General features: G+C 38.9%; 1 protein-coding gene across 4 annotated transcripts in view; it reads right to left on the bottom strand.

Moving 5' to 3' along the window:
- Positions 1-2074: 2074 nt before the first annotated feature.
- The window catches only part of LOC129160775 (uncharacterized), a 156215-nt gene continuing 139740 nt past the window's right edge, over positions 2075-18549 (bottom strand). For 3 of the 4 annotated variants that reach the window (XM_070551573.1, XM_070551572.1, XM_070551574.1), the window contains exons 2-11: positions 13976-14092; positions 13731-13834; positions 12988-13260; positions 12790-12883; positions 12599-12666; positions 12122-12508; positions 11922-12044; positions 11741-11791; positions 11600-11662; positions 2076-11519 (exon numbers count right to left, since the gene is read on the bottom strand). In XM_070551573.1, the coding sequence (XP_070407674.1) occupies positions 2163-11519; positions 11600-11662; positions 11741-11791; positions 11922-12044; positions 12122-12508; positions 12599-12666; positions 12790-12883; positions 12988-13260; positions 13731-13834; positions 13976-14084 (10629 nt within the window). In that variant the 5' untranslated portion in view covers positions 14085-14092 and the 3' untranslated portion in view covers positions 2076-2162. Of the gene's footprint in view, positions 11520-11599; positions 11663-11740; positions 11792-11921; positions 12045-12121; positions 12509-12598; positions 12667-12789; positions 12884-12987; positions 13261-13730; positions 13835-13975; positions 14093-18549 lie in introns of all 4 variants that reach the window. The other variant, XM_070551571.1, reaches the window with a different exon arrangement.

Here is an 18549-nt window from a genome sequence, read left to right on the forward strand (position 1 = left end):
AATTTAAAAAAACTGAAACAGAATGGTGGCTTAGCAAAAATGACAAATAGTCTCTTACAGTAGAAATTTAGAGGAGAGAAAACAACAATTAGTGACTTTGATCTCTGACATAAGTTAGATTTAAACTTTATGTTCTGATTTTTTTTCCCTCAGACATGTCTGAAGAAATAATCAAGGATTTAATTAGATTTTTTCAACTGTTAAATGCTATTCAAAAGGGTTTGGTTATGAAACAACACAAGTACCTTGTCTGTGTTAGAAGCTTATTATTGGGCTTCTTTAGCACCAGCCTGTCTGATTACTGAAGAACCTTAGCAAGTTTAACCCTTCAGCCTTTCTTGTAACAGCATTTCTCCACTGCGCTCATCTCCCATGAGTCCTGGATCACTCTGACGTTACCATTTGGTATGAAGGTTCGTGAGTGGCCAGACCTGCGTCAAAGTTCCACCTTCTAGTTTGATTGACAGCTACTGTTTTCGCCTCACAATCAGTTTATGCAAGATTCAAAGACCTGTGAAAAATAATGTAAATTCAGGTCTGTCCCACAGAAAGAAACGTGGTTCCTAATGGCAGCATGTCAGCCACTCAGGAAGGCTCAGAGTAGAAGCTGGAAAGGTGAGCACGATCAAACCATTTTTGAGACAGGTGAGATTTGCTATATTATTGTTTTGTCCTATTGTTTTTAGATATTAGTAATGTGTTTAAAAATCACCATAAATTGTAAAAATAAATAAATAAATGTTAAACTTTAGGGGTGCTAGAGATTAATTTACGGGTGCTTCAGTACTCACAAAAGCAGGCTAGAAATGCCCATGAGTGTGATCTTATCAGTTGTCCTTGAAATCAAAATGTGTGTTTAGTTCTAGGGTGAATTGCAGCAAGTAAGATTTTAAACTTAAATTTGATTGTTTTTCGCCTTTTTGAATAATAGTTTTTTTCACTGATCAACACAATTAGCAGGGCAACACAGGGATTTGAACCCTGTCCCACAAGTGGGAGACCAGACCATTGCCTTTGCTTTTTTGTGCATTTTACCAGGTAAAGCAAACCCTGCATTAAAACAGCATGGAATTCACCAGTTTAATTTTTAACATTATGCATAATTTGGTGTTTAATTGTTACATCACTCAATAGTGATGAATGAGAAGCCAATTGTACTAAAGGTTTTCAGTTTAATTTCAATAAATGCCACCTTAATGCAGGAAACGAAACCTTTAGAAAGCTTTTAAACACATTTAATTTTGATGTAAAAAAAGACATGTTTAAAAGCTTTCCAGTACATCCTAGACATTTTGCAACAAAGAAGATGAAATACACACACACACACAATCACACACACTTACAAACATTAAAACAATAAAATTAGTGTATTAATTGCTGATCAGGACAGATATGTTTTTAGTTTTGATTAAAAAGTGGGTGAGAGATTAATGCAGAGGACAAGGGGAAAGAGCATTCTAGAGCTGAGAGAAGGTGGGAAATGGCTAAATGTTATTTTGACTAGGTCAGTAGGGGACATGAAAATTGAAGAAATCACAGAAATGGTGAAGCATACAGCAGCAGTTAGTGGTTTTTCCTACATAGGCGTGGTGCTGCACTACACCCGAAATTCTAGTGCCATGACAAATGCACGACACCAAAACGTTCCGCGCGTTACTACCCCCTTCGTTGCTCTCATGACAGCGAAATAGTTTGCCAATGTAACACTTCTCACCTATATGCATCAGAGAAATTTCAACACCCACAGTTTAAAAATCTTGCTACACTCCTGTGCGCACATTGTCCTGCAACCCCTGCTCTCACACATGGAACGCGGCAGCGAAGTTGTCCTGAGTGTGCACAACCCCTCAACGGCATCGAAACATGTACACTGCTTAAAAACAATACATCCAATATATTTCATATAGAAAAGTTCTGACAGACTATATGTATGATATATATATATATATAAGTTCTATTGTCATTGCATAGGTGTACAACGAAATTGATTTTGCTCTCAGTAGAGATAGCTCATGTAAGGAAAGGTAAAATATTCGTAAAAGTAAAGCTAAAATTGATCACACACACACACACACACACACACACACACACACACACACCTCTTTACATTACAAATTCTGCAGTTAGGTGTTGATCAAATCAAATCTGTTTTTTGAGGTGAACTAAAGCCGTGTGAAATCACACATGATGCCCTGATGATCACTAAAATATGTTGGAACAACAGATGCTTCTGTTATATACTTGTTGGATTTTACATAGACATGATCTATTAAAGTGCCTTTTTTGGTTGTTGGCTGTTTGACTATTTGGGCATAGCCTCTGTCAGTCAAAAGTTTTAATATTGTTGATGATTTTAAAATGTCATCATTAAAATCTCCCATTAGCACTAATGTCTCACTTTGTAGCTCCAGCCAATCAAGCAACTTTGTTAAATTTACTTTAAACAAAGAAAGGGGATACAAAGGAGGTCGATAAATGAGTCCAAGTACTATGTGTAAGTTAACAAAGCTATACACTAAACTCTCCAAGTTGACGTCTGGAGCCTGCAACATTTTAAATGGCACACCATCTGCAGTATAAAAGCCAACACCACCATGTTGTTGTTCTTGAAAAGCAACCAATGACTCATGGGTACTAGAATAAGCTAAAACTCGTGGGCAGTTGTAAAAACTATAGCCATCAATCTGTACTGCATCTGATCTGTCTGTAGATACCCATGTTTCTGTGACAGCAATGCAATTAGGTTGCAAATGCTGTGTGCAGAAAGCCAAGTCTTTAACGTGTCGATTCAGACTTTGGACATTCATTAAAAACACAGTGAATGCAGAAGAGTTAAATCTGTCGAACTGTGAGTTTGGAGTCAAAAAAGGTGTCATATTACTAACTGCAACTGTAATGTCTTCTTTACAATAGATTCGTTTTTCATCAAAGTCCTGAATTGTGAGTCCTGAAAGACTTGTTACACGGCTAAGTGCTACATATGCTTGACCTGGTGCAAATATTTTTCTAAAACTAACAACGGCGTTTTCAAGAGTGAGTCCCTGAACTTTATGAACCGTAACCGCCCAAGCTAATTTAAGAGGAAATTGTCGACGTAATCCACCTTTAACAGTGGCCCTTTCCTCCTCGGGTTCAATAGGTGTAGATCCAGCTAAATTTGATGACAGAGACTGGGAGGTTTTCCTCCTCTGCAAGTCTACACGATGGTCATCAAACTGAACATAAACTTTTTTAGGAAAGGTGTCATTTTCTAACATTTTAATTTCCATCAAAGTACCACAAACTCCGTTTACTAAACCGTCAATGACATCCACATTTTTACACAACATTACACGCGCACCCTTACCCAACTGTAACACTTCTGACAAGTTAGTATTAGAAGCTCTGGCATGATTCCCTTCCAACAACTTCAGTTTGCCTGTTCTTTTATCATTAACATAATCTTTGGCTGTAATTGATATGTAATCAGGACAAACGTGACATAACTGATGGATGTTGTGATTATTTACTTGATTATTTGTTGCAAATATGTGCAATGCTGAGCTCGCCTCACCTGTTTCACAAGTTTTTAAAACCTTTAAATCCTCAGGTAACAATGGTGTACCTTTTGTATGAGTTCTGATTCTATTTAGCAGTCCAGAAAACACAGCATCTTTCTGTCTAACGACTTCAGTTAACTGTACAACTTTAAATAGGCTTGACCATAAGTTGCTACCTACACCATCAGAATAGAGTGGCTTCCCTTTAACAGGAGGTAGCTGGAAGAAATCTCCAACGGCCACTACACTGACATTTCCAAAAGGTGAAAAATCACCCGTTTGTTTAATTTGACGTAATCTACCATGAACATAGGACAACAGGTTATGATCGACCATTGATATTTCATCAATAATAAGAAGCTGCAGATCACAATATTTTGTACGTAAAGAATTTAGTTTTTCTTCACCCAGAGGAGTGTACGGTAAGCGCACATCCTTTCCTATAGACAGTGTAGTGTGGATTGTTGTTGCACCTAAATTATATGCTGCAATCCCAGTAGGAGCTGTCAATACTACACATACATTATCAGGATGTCTACAGCTTGGTGACAGTAATCTCTGTGTTTCATACTCTATTGCTCGAATTAAATGACTTTTCCCAACGCCCGCCCCGCCTGTAACAAAAACATGCAGTGGTTCAGGGTTATTACCATTAACTTTATCTACACACCACTGCCTGATTTGATTAAAAACAGAAAACTGTTTTTCATTTAAAGACCTAATCAATGCCAGACCTTCACCTCTACTCAACGTGTTTCTCTTCTCTAAATGTGCAGTTTGGTTTGAACATGGAGCCAAATCTGGGATTACTTCTGCCTCGTCACTTACTGTTGGTTCTGATTCTTTCAGTATTTCAACACACTCCAAACGTTCCATTTCAACTGCCGGACACAACTCACACCATGCATCTTCTAACATTAAATCACCAACTAGATTATTCACAGCATCCAAATGATCAGATTCTAACTCAAATTTACTCCGATTTAAATCTACAACAGCCTTTACCGAGTGGTTTGTTCTATCAAAAAATCTAATTAAACCAGTTCTGTAAAATTCCTCAAAAGTTTCACAGTTAAGCTTAAGCTGACTATCATGGCGGTACGGTAAAAACAACTGCAACATGCTTTGAAAAAATTTCTCTGGGTCTTTGGTTTCAGAGAAACGCGCGTAACGAACAACCGCTGGTTTAGTCCGAGTTCTTTTTGTAACAAATCCTAAATCATTACTTAACTTTATAGGATTTCTACATTTTTCGTTTTTACTCAAAACACGATATTCTGATGCAAACGTAGCCAGGCACATATCATTGAACACATCATCATTTGGCCTCTTCTTATAACGATCAACTAATCCGGTCATCCACATGTCATCTGAAGTAAGATCCTGTGATGCTGCTTTTTGCCTCAAAACAGAAATAGGCAAACTCATTTTCACTATATTATCACCGGTGGGAACAAACACAACTTTCCTAGAACACTCCTTAAGATGCATGTTAGTTAGCCTGTAGACTGCTTCCTGCGCACAAACATCCCGATTATGAAGATAAACATTACCAAGAGTCTTCAAGGCCTCTTTAGCACTAAGATTACCATCTTTGGCTGCTTCTCTTTGAGAATTAGCAAGCAGAAGGCCAATTTCCCGTTCACTTTTAGACATGTAAGATATTATGTATACACAGCACGCATAAGCATCGACGCAATACTGGATATCAAGATTAGCATTCCAAGCTTTTAACAGCAACTTGCTATACTGATTAATCCAGATTTCATTAACTTCCCTTTTCAAAACAACATGTGTATTTCGACTAAATCGTTTATATGCCATTTCAAATAGTTCCTGACTGATACCTAGGCCCTGAAACAGACCTTCTACACTGTTATATGGACAGTCTTCACTAGAAATAGCAGTCTTCACTTTAGTTAAAATGGCACTTGCTACTTCTTTGTCCATTTCCTGTTTACGTGCTTTATCTTGAGACGCACAGGCACACTGTACAGTGCTATCTGTTTTATCACACTTGCAAGTCTTCACTGCATCTTGATACTTTTCACCGCGGCTAATAAAAGTTCTAACAGATGCGGGTCGTGGAAAATTAAAACGACAAACAGTTTTTTTCTTTCTACAAGTCTTTGAATGCCGTTTGGAGTGCTGCTGGACAGATGAGACGACTTCATGTAGTGAATAGTCTTCAGAAGGAAGTTCACATGTGACATATTCATCAACAAATGCAATGACCTCCTCATCTGTGTTCTTATCTAAAATGGGAGCACCAGAAAGCCAGAAAAGGCAATGACAGTGAGGAGAACCACGCTGCTGGAACTCAACACGATAATAATAATCTTCTATTTTACCAATGGGATTGGCAGGAGACATCAGCACTTCCCTTAAGAAGACATGCCATCTAAAATCAAACATTCGGGCAGCAGTAACTGGATTCCTACGTAGGAGGTCACATTTATCAGCCCACTCCAGCTGTTCAACTGTCTCTGTTCTGCCTTCCTGTTTCAAAATACTATAAAGAAGGTTAGTCCACCTCAAATCTGCCGATGAAAATGATGCGAACCAAGTAGGTTTGCCCAACATTTTTACACAAGCCAGGAGGTCTCGCTGTGCAGATTGCCAAAAAGCAGGTGTGCCGCGAATTGGTTTAAGAAACCGGTAGCCATCATCAAACTCTAACAGCTTATTTAAAGAATCCTGATCCTGTATCAAATTACCCAACTTCTGAGATTCACCGCTTTTACCTTTACGCAAAGCTATAGAAACTTTGGACACAACTTGCTCTAGTTCAGACATGTACTGTGCAAAAAATATATATTCTACATTGTTAGCAAATCGACCATCGACATGAAGAAGCCTGTTGTTGAAATACCGATTCAGAGTCAAACGAAACTGTCTGCTTTCATAGTAAGTATTTGATCCTGAAGGAAACAAGACGGGAAAACATTTTGCTTCATTTGTAAAATCTGAAAGCAATTTCACTGGATTGTTACCTTCACCTGGAGCTACATTTAATATGTTATCTACATACTGGTCCAATGCTTCTTGTCCTATATCTACTGGCATGAGACAGGTGTCCTGAAACATACAGTGTTGTTGTCTGTCATGCAATAACTCATCTTCTCCATCTATGCAAGTATCTTCATCTTTACTAGAACCACTATCCTTTTCCAAAACAGATGACTCATCTTCCTGAGTAAATGTGTTAATCCAAGACTCATTGAACTCTACATCTTTGTAATGCAAATTATGATGTTTTAAATACTGAAGAGCTTCCTGAACATGCTGTGTGTCAACATACTGATAATCATAGTGTCCTTTATATGTCAATTTACGCTTTAACTTTACAGGTAATAAAGACCCCTCCATGTTGGTACGTGGTAACAAACTGCACGTTTCCACTATATTTGCAGGTATACAAGTTATCGGGCCATGAATCCCATTCTGACCACCTTTAGGCAGAGCCAACATTTTCATAAATGGTATATTCATCGCTATTAAATGTTGCTCTAATGTATTTAAACATGCCAGTTGAGGTGGGATGGGATCAACAGTCAGCCTGTTGATTGAACTTTCTGGGGGTATCTGACATTTACCCATTTTATAATGGCACGAGTAACAGATGTACAGTTTATTTCTACATAAATTAAATTTGCAAGGTAATCTACAGGCATCATTGCATTTGTGCAGATGATTGTCACTTATACATTTATCTGCTATAAGTGACATTTCTTTGGTTTTTCTATAGTATTCTTGATTACAATTTAAGACCTGATGTCTAAACAACAATCGTGAGCAAACACAACACACAAAATCAGGTCCATCTTTCACCTTCTCTAAAAACTGATCTACAACAAAATCAAAGTTTTGTGAATTTACTTTAATCAGCATTCTTTTATGCTGGATACTTTCTATTAAACATGTCTTATGTTTAACATTACGGTATTTCTTTCCACTCAACTCTTTCATTTTGTCTCGATGAGCCAAATTATGATGGTACTTATACACACTCTTCTGTTTAAGCTTTTCTTGATAAGCCAAATTATGATGGTAGTTGAAAATGGCCCTCTGTTTAACTTTGTCTTTGTGAGCCAAATTATGATGGTAGTTGAAAATGGCCCTCTGTTTAACTTTATCTTTGTGAGCCAAATTATGATGGTAGTTGAAAATGGCCCTCCCTTTAACTTTGTCTTTGTGAGCCAAATTACGATGGTAGTTGGAAATGGACCTATGTTTGGCCCTCTGTTTAACTTTGTCTTTGTGAGCCAAATTATGATGGTAGTTGGAAATGGACCTATGTTTGGCCCTCTGTTTAACTTTGTCTTTGTGAGCCAAATTACGATGGTAGTTGAAAATGGACCTATGTTTGGCCCTCTGTTTAACTTTGTCTTTGTGAGCCAAATTACGATGGTAGTTGAAAATGGACCTATGTTTGGCCCTCTGTTTAACTTTGTCTTTGTGAGCCAAATTACGATGGTAGTTGAAAATGGACCTATGTTTGGCCCTCCGTTTAACTTCCTCTTTTTTAGACAAGTTGTAATGGTAGTTAAACAAAGCCACCTTTTTCACTTTCTCATTATGTGAAAGAAGACATTTGTATTTAAATTTGGTCACGCTGATCTTTTTCATTCTGTAAGCAGCATTTTGCTTGTATGCATTTTTTTTCTGACTTTTTATTTTGTCTTTAACTGCACTTATCGTTTTATAATTAGAGGCTTCTGCAGAAGCCTTATTTCGCTTTAAATATCTAGAAAAACTCTTCCTCATTTTCATCTTTTCCATGTTTGGGTCAGCATTTAACTGCATCACAGTTGACCTTCTGCATTTGTTTACGTTGTCTGACAAAGAATCAACTTTACAAAACCCAAAGCATGTTTCTTTATTACCCAGTCTTATGCAAAGAACGGGTTCAAAATGATTATTACAGTTTGACAAATATAGTCCCTCAGTGACAAAATTACCAGTTTGAGAACTATATTTGACCCACTCTGTGCCATTGTTGATAAATATGGGTAATCCTACAACACTGGCTGTAGTTCTAAATTCTACTTCTGTAGCACAGTGACCGACATAATTCATCTGTGACTTTTTTATGTATTCTGACACAGACGCATGTTCTTTTCCCAGAAAGTTCTCACACTCTTCAGCATTTTTGGACATATAAGAAACAACAGCGAGTCTGATCTTACGATGGCCCTTCTGTGACCCACTAATTACATGAGCTACAGCTCTAAAAAAACTGTTACCATCTTCAATAATATGTTCTGTCTTACACACATTTCCTAAAGGCCCACCTGATGTGGACTCTTGAGAATTGTGTTTCTCAAAATCTATTTTCAACCGATTACACAGAGTTTTACAAAAATCTGCAGACATAGGAGTAAATAAAGTATTTGAATGAACAACACTAACACCATCTGTATCTATGGAACTCGGCTCAAGTGTCACAGTTTCTACTGAACATTTTAAATGTTCTGTAGGGGCATGTCGAGTATTGTATCTACCAGAAATACTATTTACAGGGCCACAATAACCATAACAAGTTCCTGTGTTAGGTTGTTTTACACAAACCACTGTCTCATAATGGTTACCATTACTATTCTCCAAATAAACAGCCTGCTGTGAAAAGTTGCTGTTGGAAGTGTATTTAAGCCATTTATCATTACAGTAAGTAAATATGTTAATGCCAAAATAATCAGAAGCAGCTTGAATTTCCACTTCAGTTGCCCAACTGCCAACGTATTGCATCCTGGATGAGGTGAGGTACTGCGAAACTGAGGAATACTCACTTCTTAAAATGGTTTTATACGTTTGAGGATTCTTTTTTAACTGATTGACCAAAGCAAGACGGATTTTTCTATGATATTCCTGGGTGCTATAAACAGCTTGACTAAGTGCTCTAAAAAAACAGTTTCCATCTGCCACTATTGATTTATTCATGCATGGTACACCCAATTCACCAATCACACGAGATGATTCATCAACCATTGCCGACTTCACATTCAGACGTTTACTTAAAACCTGTGACACGTCTCTAGAAATGGGATTGAAATGAAAATCTTTAGTGCTAACATCACTAACAAAAACAACAGGGTTTATGTCAATGTCATCTGTCTGTAACTTTATTGGTTCCGAGAGTGTAAATGACTCTTCACGCCTAACCTCCTTTCCTGTTGTTGGAGCCAACCTTGTTTGTTTAGAAACATTTTTAAATGTGTCCATCTGAACAATGTTAACTCCACTGATCTCAAACAACTTCTGAGTTCCATTTAATTTACTGGCAAACCTCAGAATATATCTAAAAACATTGTCAAGACTACTAAAGTATAGAATTACACTTTTACCGTTTGGGTCAACCATTCCATCTGCAGAACGAGCATGTGAATCAACAATAGCATAATGTCCATCTTCACTAAGTAAAGCGCAAGTATTGTCTCCAAGTGTAATAAAACATGTTTCATATTGTGTACACATCTTATTCAAACCATCCCAAAGACTAGTGTACACTCCAGCATTTATAAGTTCGCCTTCAACGATATCTACATTTCCACAAACAAAATCGCCATAATTCAACTTAAAAGTCTGTTTGCCCATAACGATTTCCTTTGGCAATTCTGGAACAGAAAGAAACACATTCCCAGCACTTATTAGATTACTGTCACGTAAATGTGTGTACAGCTCATCGCCCAAAACAACAACATTGTCTAACATGGCAACATCCCATGAAAAAACACTTTGTATGTTGTGCTTAGTTAAAGCAACAAGACTAATTGCTGCACACTGAACGCCGCCATATTTAAAACGCCCATCGCTCTGATTAAATGATCCTGTAAGTGAGCTTAAAATTGTATAATTGTTTACAATACTGTTGTCATCATCAACGTTAACCACACTTGTGCTACATGAAGGAACAGGAGATGATTCATCAACCATCGCAGACTTCACATTCAGACATTTACTCAACGCCTGTGACACGTCTCTAGAAATGGGACTGAAATGAAAATCTTTAGTACTAGCATCACTAACAAAAATAACAGGGTTTATGTCAATGTCATCTGTTTGTTCAGATACATGTTTAAATGTGTCCATCTGAACAATATCCACTCCAGTGATCTCAAATAACCTCTGAGATCCCACCAGTTCACTAGCAAATCTCTGAAAATGTTGAAAAATATTATCAAGGTTCGCAAAGTACATAACTACACTCTGTCCTGTCGGGTCTACCATGCCGTCTGCGGAGCGTGCATGGGAATCTACTACAGCATAACGTCCATTATCACAAATGATAGCACAAGTATTGCCACTTAATGTCATAATGCAAGTTTCATGCTGTGTGCACATCTTCTTCAATCCATCCAGGAGAGGAGTGTACACACCAGCATCTATTAACTTGCCTTCAGCTACATCTACATCTCCTAAAACAAAATCCCCGTAAACAAGCTTAAAACGCTGTTCTTCTATGTCAATTTCCTTTGGCAAGTCTGGAACAGAGAGAAACTCATGTCCACCTCTAATCTTCTTGTTGTCGCGCAAATCTGTGTACAGCTCATCTCCTAACTCAACAACGTTATCCAACACGGCAAAATCCCAAGAGAAAACACTCTTCTGTTTGTGCTTTGTTAAAGCAACAACAGTAATAGCTGCACACTGAACTCCCCCATATTTAAAACGCCCATCGCCCTGATGAAATGATCCTAGGACAGAGTCTAAAATTGTATCATCGTTGTGTAAAATTGTTTTATCTTTATCAAAATTATTTACAACAGGATTTTGAACAGTTGTCTCTGGAACTAGAGATGACAGCAAAACCTGTGAACGCACGCAAGAAGGGGTGTTAGCAGACTGACCTCTGGGTGATGCATGCGCAGGATGGCCAGAAGGAAGCATCACAGCATGGGCAGCAACAGACCCAGAGACAGACCCAGGACAACCAGATGCCTCCTGATGGTGGGGTGAAGGCAGCTGGTCACAGTCCAACACCTATACAGAAGAAATTAAAGGTCAATACATCGTCAATAAAGATTAGTTTAGTTTTTATGTTTGAAACACACGCTTCTTACCTCCTTCCTAGACCGAACAGACTCCACGTCTGCAAGAGGATTTATGCAAGGTGTGGATGCAACCTATAATTAAAGAACAACAACGGTGAAGAAAAATAACACCACAATGTATTTGTATGCCAGATAATTTAATGAATCAACCTCCTGCTGGACACGCCTAGCTGCTTTCTTAAAATGTCGCACAGATGTAGTCTACAAACAGAAAATAATACGATTAAGTACAATACTTTCAAATATACCATACAGACAGCCCATATTACAAGCACCAGGAACAACATTACACTTTACATTAAAAGATAATAAACTTTTGCTTTAAAGCTACCTGTATATCTGTGGGACCATCCGCTGGAGCAATCGTGTCCATGGCAGCCAGAATTGAAGGTGAGAACCTAACGGGATTCAGGGGGATGAAACACTCCTTCAAGGCCACTGAAGTGTCATCAGCCTATTGAAGAAAATTCACCACATATTATCATCTAATCAAAATTCTTTGAAAAAGATCAATCAAAAACATTCACAAACCTTAGAAACAACCACTCGTTTCTTGGGGGAATTAGAAGTCTTTTCAAATTCCCCTGAATGGTTTCTCTGCAATGGTAAATAAAAGAAAACACATTTAGAAGCATTACTGGCCCAGTTGCCTAAAATTATAAACATTTTACAATATTTATACTTTATAAAGTCTCTCACCTTCCCGCTAGGTCTCACAAACGTCCATTCGGAAGGGCGTGGAGGTGGAATGCGTTCCACACCCTTCACAACCACACGGGGCACAATACTCGCTTTCTGCGGACGAGACACCTGGTGCTGCACCAGTGGCTTTGGTGCGTGTGTCTCCAAGAACTGATAGGAGGCATTCCACATCAGTTGCGTGAGTATAGGCATCCCGTGATTATCACTGAGGTGGATCTGCAACCACAAACACGAACAAAAGAATACAAATTTATCATCTCAAACTTAAGAACCTTTACCTTGTTTTCTTCCAAGCAATATACTTACACCATCACGGCACCACAGTTTAAGACGATACCTGGGTAGGTGATCGTGGATCGGCACATAACTTACACCTTCGAAGCAGAAGGAAAAAATTCATGTAAACTTATAAATTGTGATTGTTTGATACCTAAGAGTAAATAGCAATAACGCTTGTCGTTAATACTACCTTTTCATCTAATTATGTTGCAACTTACCTAGCTTAGCCGATCTGCGGTGGTACTCCTGCTGAAACAGGTCTTGACGCTCCCAGGATCCAACTAAACGGGGAATCATGGAGGTACAGAAAACCTAAAAAAAAAAAAGAAAGAAGAAGAAAGAATACAATTATTTTTAAGGATGTACGTTTACTGTCATCTCTCATACCTTCAAAATTACACAAATCAGCCTCTCACCTTAGGCCAGCGACTGAGAACAGCCAAAAGGTACCGCTCAAATGCATCCCCTGCCTCTTCAACTGTTCTGCTGGCCGTAAGGTTGTTAGAAGGAGCCATGACGCAAACAGCATCAGGCTCCCGAGGTAACACAGCCTGTGAAACCTCAAGGCGCAGAAGATCTGCACAGGCTCCTGGAGTGGACATCACACCAAAAGCGAGGCCGCCAACCGGCATAGGGACTATGCCGTCTGCCACGGACCTCAAGTGGGAGTCCCCAACAAGTAGGATGAACTAAATTAGAAAAATTAATAAATACATTTCAATATAAAACAATCTGTATTTCTATGACATTTCATACAAACGGCAATGCAATATGCTTTTCAGGAAGAAAGAGATCACATTAAACAGTCAAAGTTTACAAACAATAAAACATGAAATGGTAAAACTAATCACAGAATACACCAACATAAATACAAATAAAGATATGTAAAAATAACTGCGCAGCTTAAGTTCTAAATCACAGATTGAGAAGCACCGACTAAAAAGGAAGATGAACACAACTAGGTTTTCTATTAAGATTCAAAAGTTGGTAGACTTTAGGCACATGTCAAAAAGAAGCCGATTCAGTCTGTTTGCAGCACTGTAACTGATAGCGGCTTCAACACCATCTGACCGTTTCCTTAGAATCCCAGAGTACTGCTAGATAGTATTGGAAGAAAATCTATATTTATATTTTAAATATTTGTGGACATTACACTCACTTTCTTGTCAGGAATCTCATCTGGAAGGACCAACTTGTGAGCTTTGTTAGAAATCACACTGGTCGGCCAACGACGAACTCGATGACGAAAGCCAGTTCCAGAAACTTACAAAACAAAAACACACACACAAAAATTAACAATCTTTTTGGCTAATAATTTTTCATCTTACATAAATACAGTATAGATTAAATCGATTGCAAAACACTACAATAATTTGTTCTGCGAAATAATACTGCAATACATACAATTAACATCATCATTGATGTGCGTTGGAATCCCGATACGAATAGGCGGAGCTGGACGATTGCTGCGCTTAGCAGCATCCGCCTTGCGTTTGGACTCTTTGCCAGGCATAGTGAATGCTGTTTGAAACATAAAATACATGACAGCACTATTAGAAAAGCAACACAAACACTATGGATTTCTATGTTATCATGTGTCTGTACTCGGTAAAGACAGAATTAGACTCACTCACTCACACCTTTTAGAATCTTATACAACCATCAATTTGCTAAACTTATATAATTGTAAAAACAATCCTAAATTTTAAAGAGCAAGTCACCCATGACCAGATTCTTACTCAACTCCCACTTCCTGTTTGAAAAATGCAACAAATGCTGTTGTCTAGCAGACCGAGAGGGTAGAGCCACAAACAAATACACACACTCACAACATTGTGACATAATAATGTACCATCTAACATCACTGTGTACCTCTTAGTCAATAGCTATGACAGATTTAAATTCAAATGTAGTGCAGAGTTTTTATCTGACAACGGCACAACACTGACAGTTTTAGGCAGAAAATTAAAATCTTAACTAAAATGCACTAAAGTGCAAAACTATTGACTATGCATTTCTGTAGCACGATTAGACACACATTTATATAGTTTATCAGAAAAAAAAGTTGATTTGGGGGCGACTTGCTCTTTAAATGAGTTAATCACAGTATAATCTAATTTAAAGGATAAAAATTAATAACTTGTGTGTGACATCTATGACAAAATACATTAACATAATTATTACTACTTTACTGATAACCCCTGAACAAGGAATCATAATATAAAAATGAAAATTTCTAATCAAACCCCAAGAATGTAGTTTTAAATCATGCTAAATTTCAAACTATTGTTTAAAAATATCAAAAGTTATTAAATGTCAAGTTTTATTAGAACTTACTTGCACTTATGAAAGTGCACATACACCTGCTGTATTCTATATATAATGCTTAGACTAATTCAAATAGTCAGCAATACATTTACTAAAAAACATTTATTTATAACTGCATTGTATGAAATATTCAGTCACAACATATTCTTTAATTTAGTCTTAAACAATGCAACTTTAGTTTAAACACCCCATTGTTATCAGTCAAACTTTTGAATAGTCTTATGGTATTTACATTATTTTACTTAATCTCAGATTAGCTTTAAGTACTGTAACTTTTAATAACGTTTTACTTATTTCTACATTAAACTTTGCATGACTAAAAATAAACTCACAATATTACATTATTTTTATCATTATTTTTTCCCCGTGTCCTGTCTGGCTGTGAAGCAAACAGAATTGATGTCTGAATGTTGGTGAAAAGCCTTACAGATTTACTCTCAAGTGGAGCATCAAAGCTAATGTCACGTCTGATACTTTAAACTTTATTGTTTTTGAATACTTTGTAATTCCGACCAGACACGGAATCAGAGGCAAAAGATAAAGACAAAGACAAAAGGTGGGGGCAGAAAAGGGGGGGGGGGGGGTCCACAAAAATAAACAATAATGAACAAGAGTCTGCTTCTAGGCCTGCAGAAAGAGGAAGAAGAGAAAAAAATGGGACACACAACACAACAGGAGCAAGCTATGACTGTGTCAACTTGAAGAAATACAATCACACAATAATAATAAATCATAGTGCATTTAGTGGCAACGACAGCCTTAAGACATGTGTTGAACGTGCCCAAGTCCATACTTATATGAGCACCTGTGTGTGTGTACACACGCTTGTTTATGTAAGGTTTCTCTATAGGAGCGTCCAATAGATAGTGTGAGGGGCCACAGACCTGCCCCCAAAGATGTGTAGGAGACTAAGAGAGCTCCAAGTCCCAGAGATCCAGCCGCTGCCCCAGAACACAAAAACCCCAAGGAGACTGCAACCAGAAAGGCCCCCGCCCCCTTGAGAGGTGCAGAGGATCGCCCTGGGGGGACCACAACCAGCAGCTGGCAGAGACCCGGGAGATATCAGCGGCAAGCCCACCTGCAGCCTCCCACCCCCCGCCTGGGACCCAGCAGAGCCCAGGGACCCAGACCCCACCAGGCAGCCACCGGGATTGATCAGACAGATGCCAAAAATCTTAAACCCCCTGACCCGGGAGCCACGAACATTCAGGCAGACCAAGGTACCGCACTCCACACCAGGTGTGGCAGGGAGAGGGGAGACGAAGATCTACATCATCAAAACAAGTCCCAGGAGAAGGGAGGAGTCAAAGGCCCCACCTGACATATACAGTCATACACAAACACAGTAATACACTCCCTCTCATGCTCACACATACACATGAAACCAAAGACTTCTAAAAATGCACGCCAGACACCCACTTATGCTCCCTATACACACCCTAGTCCCGGTACTGCTGCACATTGGGTACAACCATTACTAGAGTTTGACCCTTTCTGCTGGGGTGCTGATGAACAGACTCCCCGCCCAACGCTGAGCCCAGCAACCCACCACCCCAGACCCCAACCAGACAGCCAGATCTCCCTCTTAGCCTCCAGCCCCAGGAAGCCAAGCAACAACAGAGGTGTGCTAAGACCCCTAGTCTCCCTCCGCCTGCTCCAATATAGTTAGTGTTCGTTGATGAGGTGTATTCCATGGCTGTGGTGAGCGGGCAGTGCGGGCATTGTCTGCCCATGCCAGTTGATGCCACCACACCACCCCACTTGCACCCACAGCCCTCGGTGTCTAAGTGCACTTTAAAATTGGAAGTGGCCACCGGCACCCTGGAGGAGGCTGAGATATCCCCCTGCCAAATGCCGCTGAATGTGCTCACTCCCAAGGCCCTAAGTGTGTGTTTGTGTGGAATGTCGTCAGTGGAAGTGTATAAGGTGCAAATAAATTGGGGGGCAGGTTGTCACAGGAATGCGGAAATGGGTCCATACCCGCACTCCCTGATATGCCCACCCCCCCAAGGTCCTATGTGTATGTTTGTGTGATGATGTGAGGGAGCAGGAGGAGAGAAATATGCGGGGATGGGGAGGAATGGCTGGTTGGGCTTAGCCCTCCAGGGAGCCAAAAATAAACTTTTGACAATATTACATTCAAATGTGAAAAACTACAAGTTTCTGTTAGAAACATAAAACAGAAGTGACTCAAATATGCACGTTACTTCCACGTTTTATCAGCAAAAAAAAGTTGATTTGGGGGTGACTTGCTCTTTAAGGGCAATTCTCATCTGTTTTGTTTAATCTCATCTGTAGACATTTATTATAATTGAGGATGTCAAACAACTAATTTTTAAATGTAATTAAACATAGGCTGTGAATTAATCAAAATTAATCACCATTTCCACAAATGACTGAAAAAATACCAAATAAACCAAAAGTAAATGAATGCCATCCTCCTTGTGATGATGCCCTGGGCAACTGCCATAAGTCACATCAAAAAATGCTGCTGATCATTCCAATGATCCCAAATAGACTCACATTAGACCACATGAAAGCAACTGAACCCAAAAATATATTAACCAGTAGGGCTGCTCAATTAATCGAATTTTAATCACGATTACAATCTGAGTTTTGAACGATTATAAAAAAACAAAACAAGCCGATTATTTGCTCCTCCCGCTTGCGCTGCCCTGAGTTGCAAATGAAGCGTTCCTCCACAGTGTTGCCAACTTAGCGACTTTGACGCTATTTCTAGCAGCTTTTCAGACCCCCTTCTTGACTTTTCAAACTTAAAAGTACCTAGCAAACACCTCAGAAACATCTCTGGGAACCCTTAGCTATTTTCTGGATAACTGTCGTCAACATTTCCTGCAGGTTAGCTTAACAGCTCTCGGAGCTGGCTCCCTGTTGGATTAACCAGAGTGAGTGACACACACACCGCACCTGCGGACTCCTGAGCCACTAAAAATGACTAAATGTGCGTGTGCGGCGCGCTAAACACACGTGCAGCTTGCCCCGATTGCTGTGAGACCGGGTTGGGGGTGTAGCTGTGGTTGGGACAATTATTACATTAACTGATGGACCTGTAAATAAATAGTTTATAAATAAGGTAGAAATAAGTTCCTCACGCTGATAACTAATAACTAATCTCTCTGAGGACACGGTGCTTGTGCACTCTCCTACAGCACCTTTACACGACTCAATGTTATGCAACATTTTGTGAACATCAATTTCTTTGCATTTATTTGTTATAAATGTCACTGTATAATTCTTGCTGTCAGTATTTGCAAGGTATTGGTATTTGGGTCTGTACTGGTTAGACTTACATGAGTTAAACCAAGGTCTATAGCCCTTGGGTCATAGACTGTGAGCTATAAGTATATTGGTCTTTTTATACTGGGAATCAGGAGTTATTTTAGTGATCATCTAGTTTATTATTTTTGTCCTGATTGTGCCCTGAGCAATTTTATGACTTAATAAAAACAAATAAAATCAACATAAATTGAAAAATCGTCCTAAATAATCGTGATCTCAATTTCAGTCACCATAATCGTGATTATTATTTTTGCCATAATCGAGCAGCCCTATTAACCAGTAAATAACTGCACTCTCACACAACACGCCTGTGTCACTCACTCAACCTCCTCTAGGGAGGCACCGCAGAG

Source organism: Nothobranchius furzeri, chromosome 5 (assembly GCF_043380555.1).
Source record: "Nothobranchius furzeri strain GRZ-AD chromosome 5, NfurGRZ-RIMD1, whole genome shotgun sequence".
NCBI lineage: Eukaryota > Metazoa > Chordata > Actinopteri > Cyprinodontiformes > Nothobranchiidae > Nothobranchius > Nothobranchius furzeri.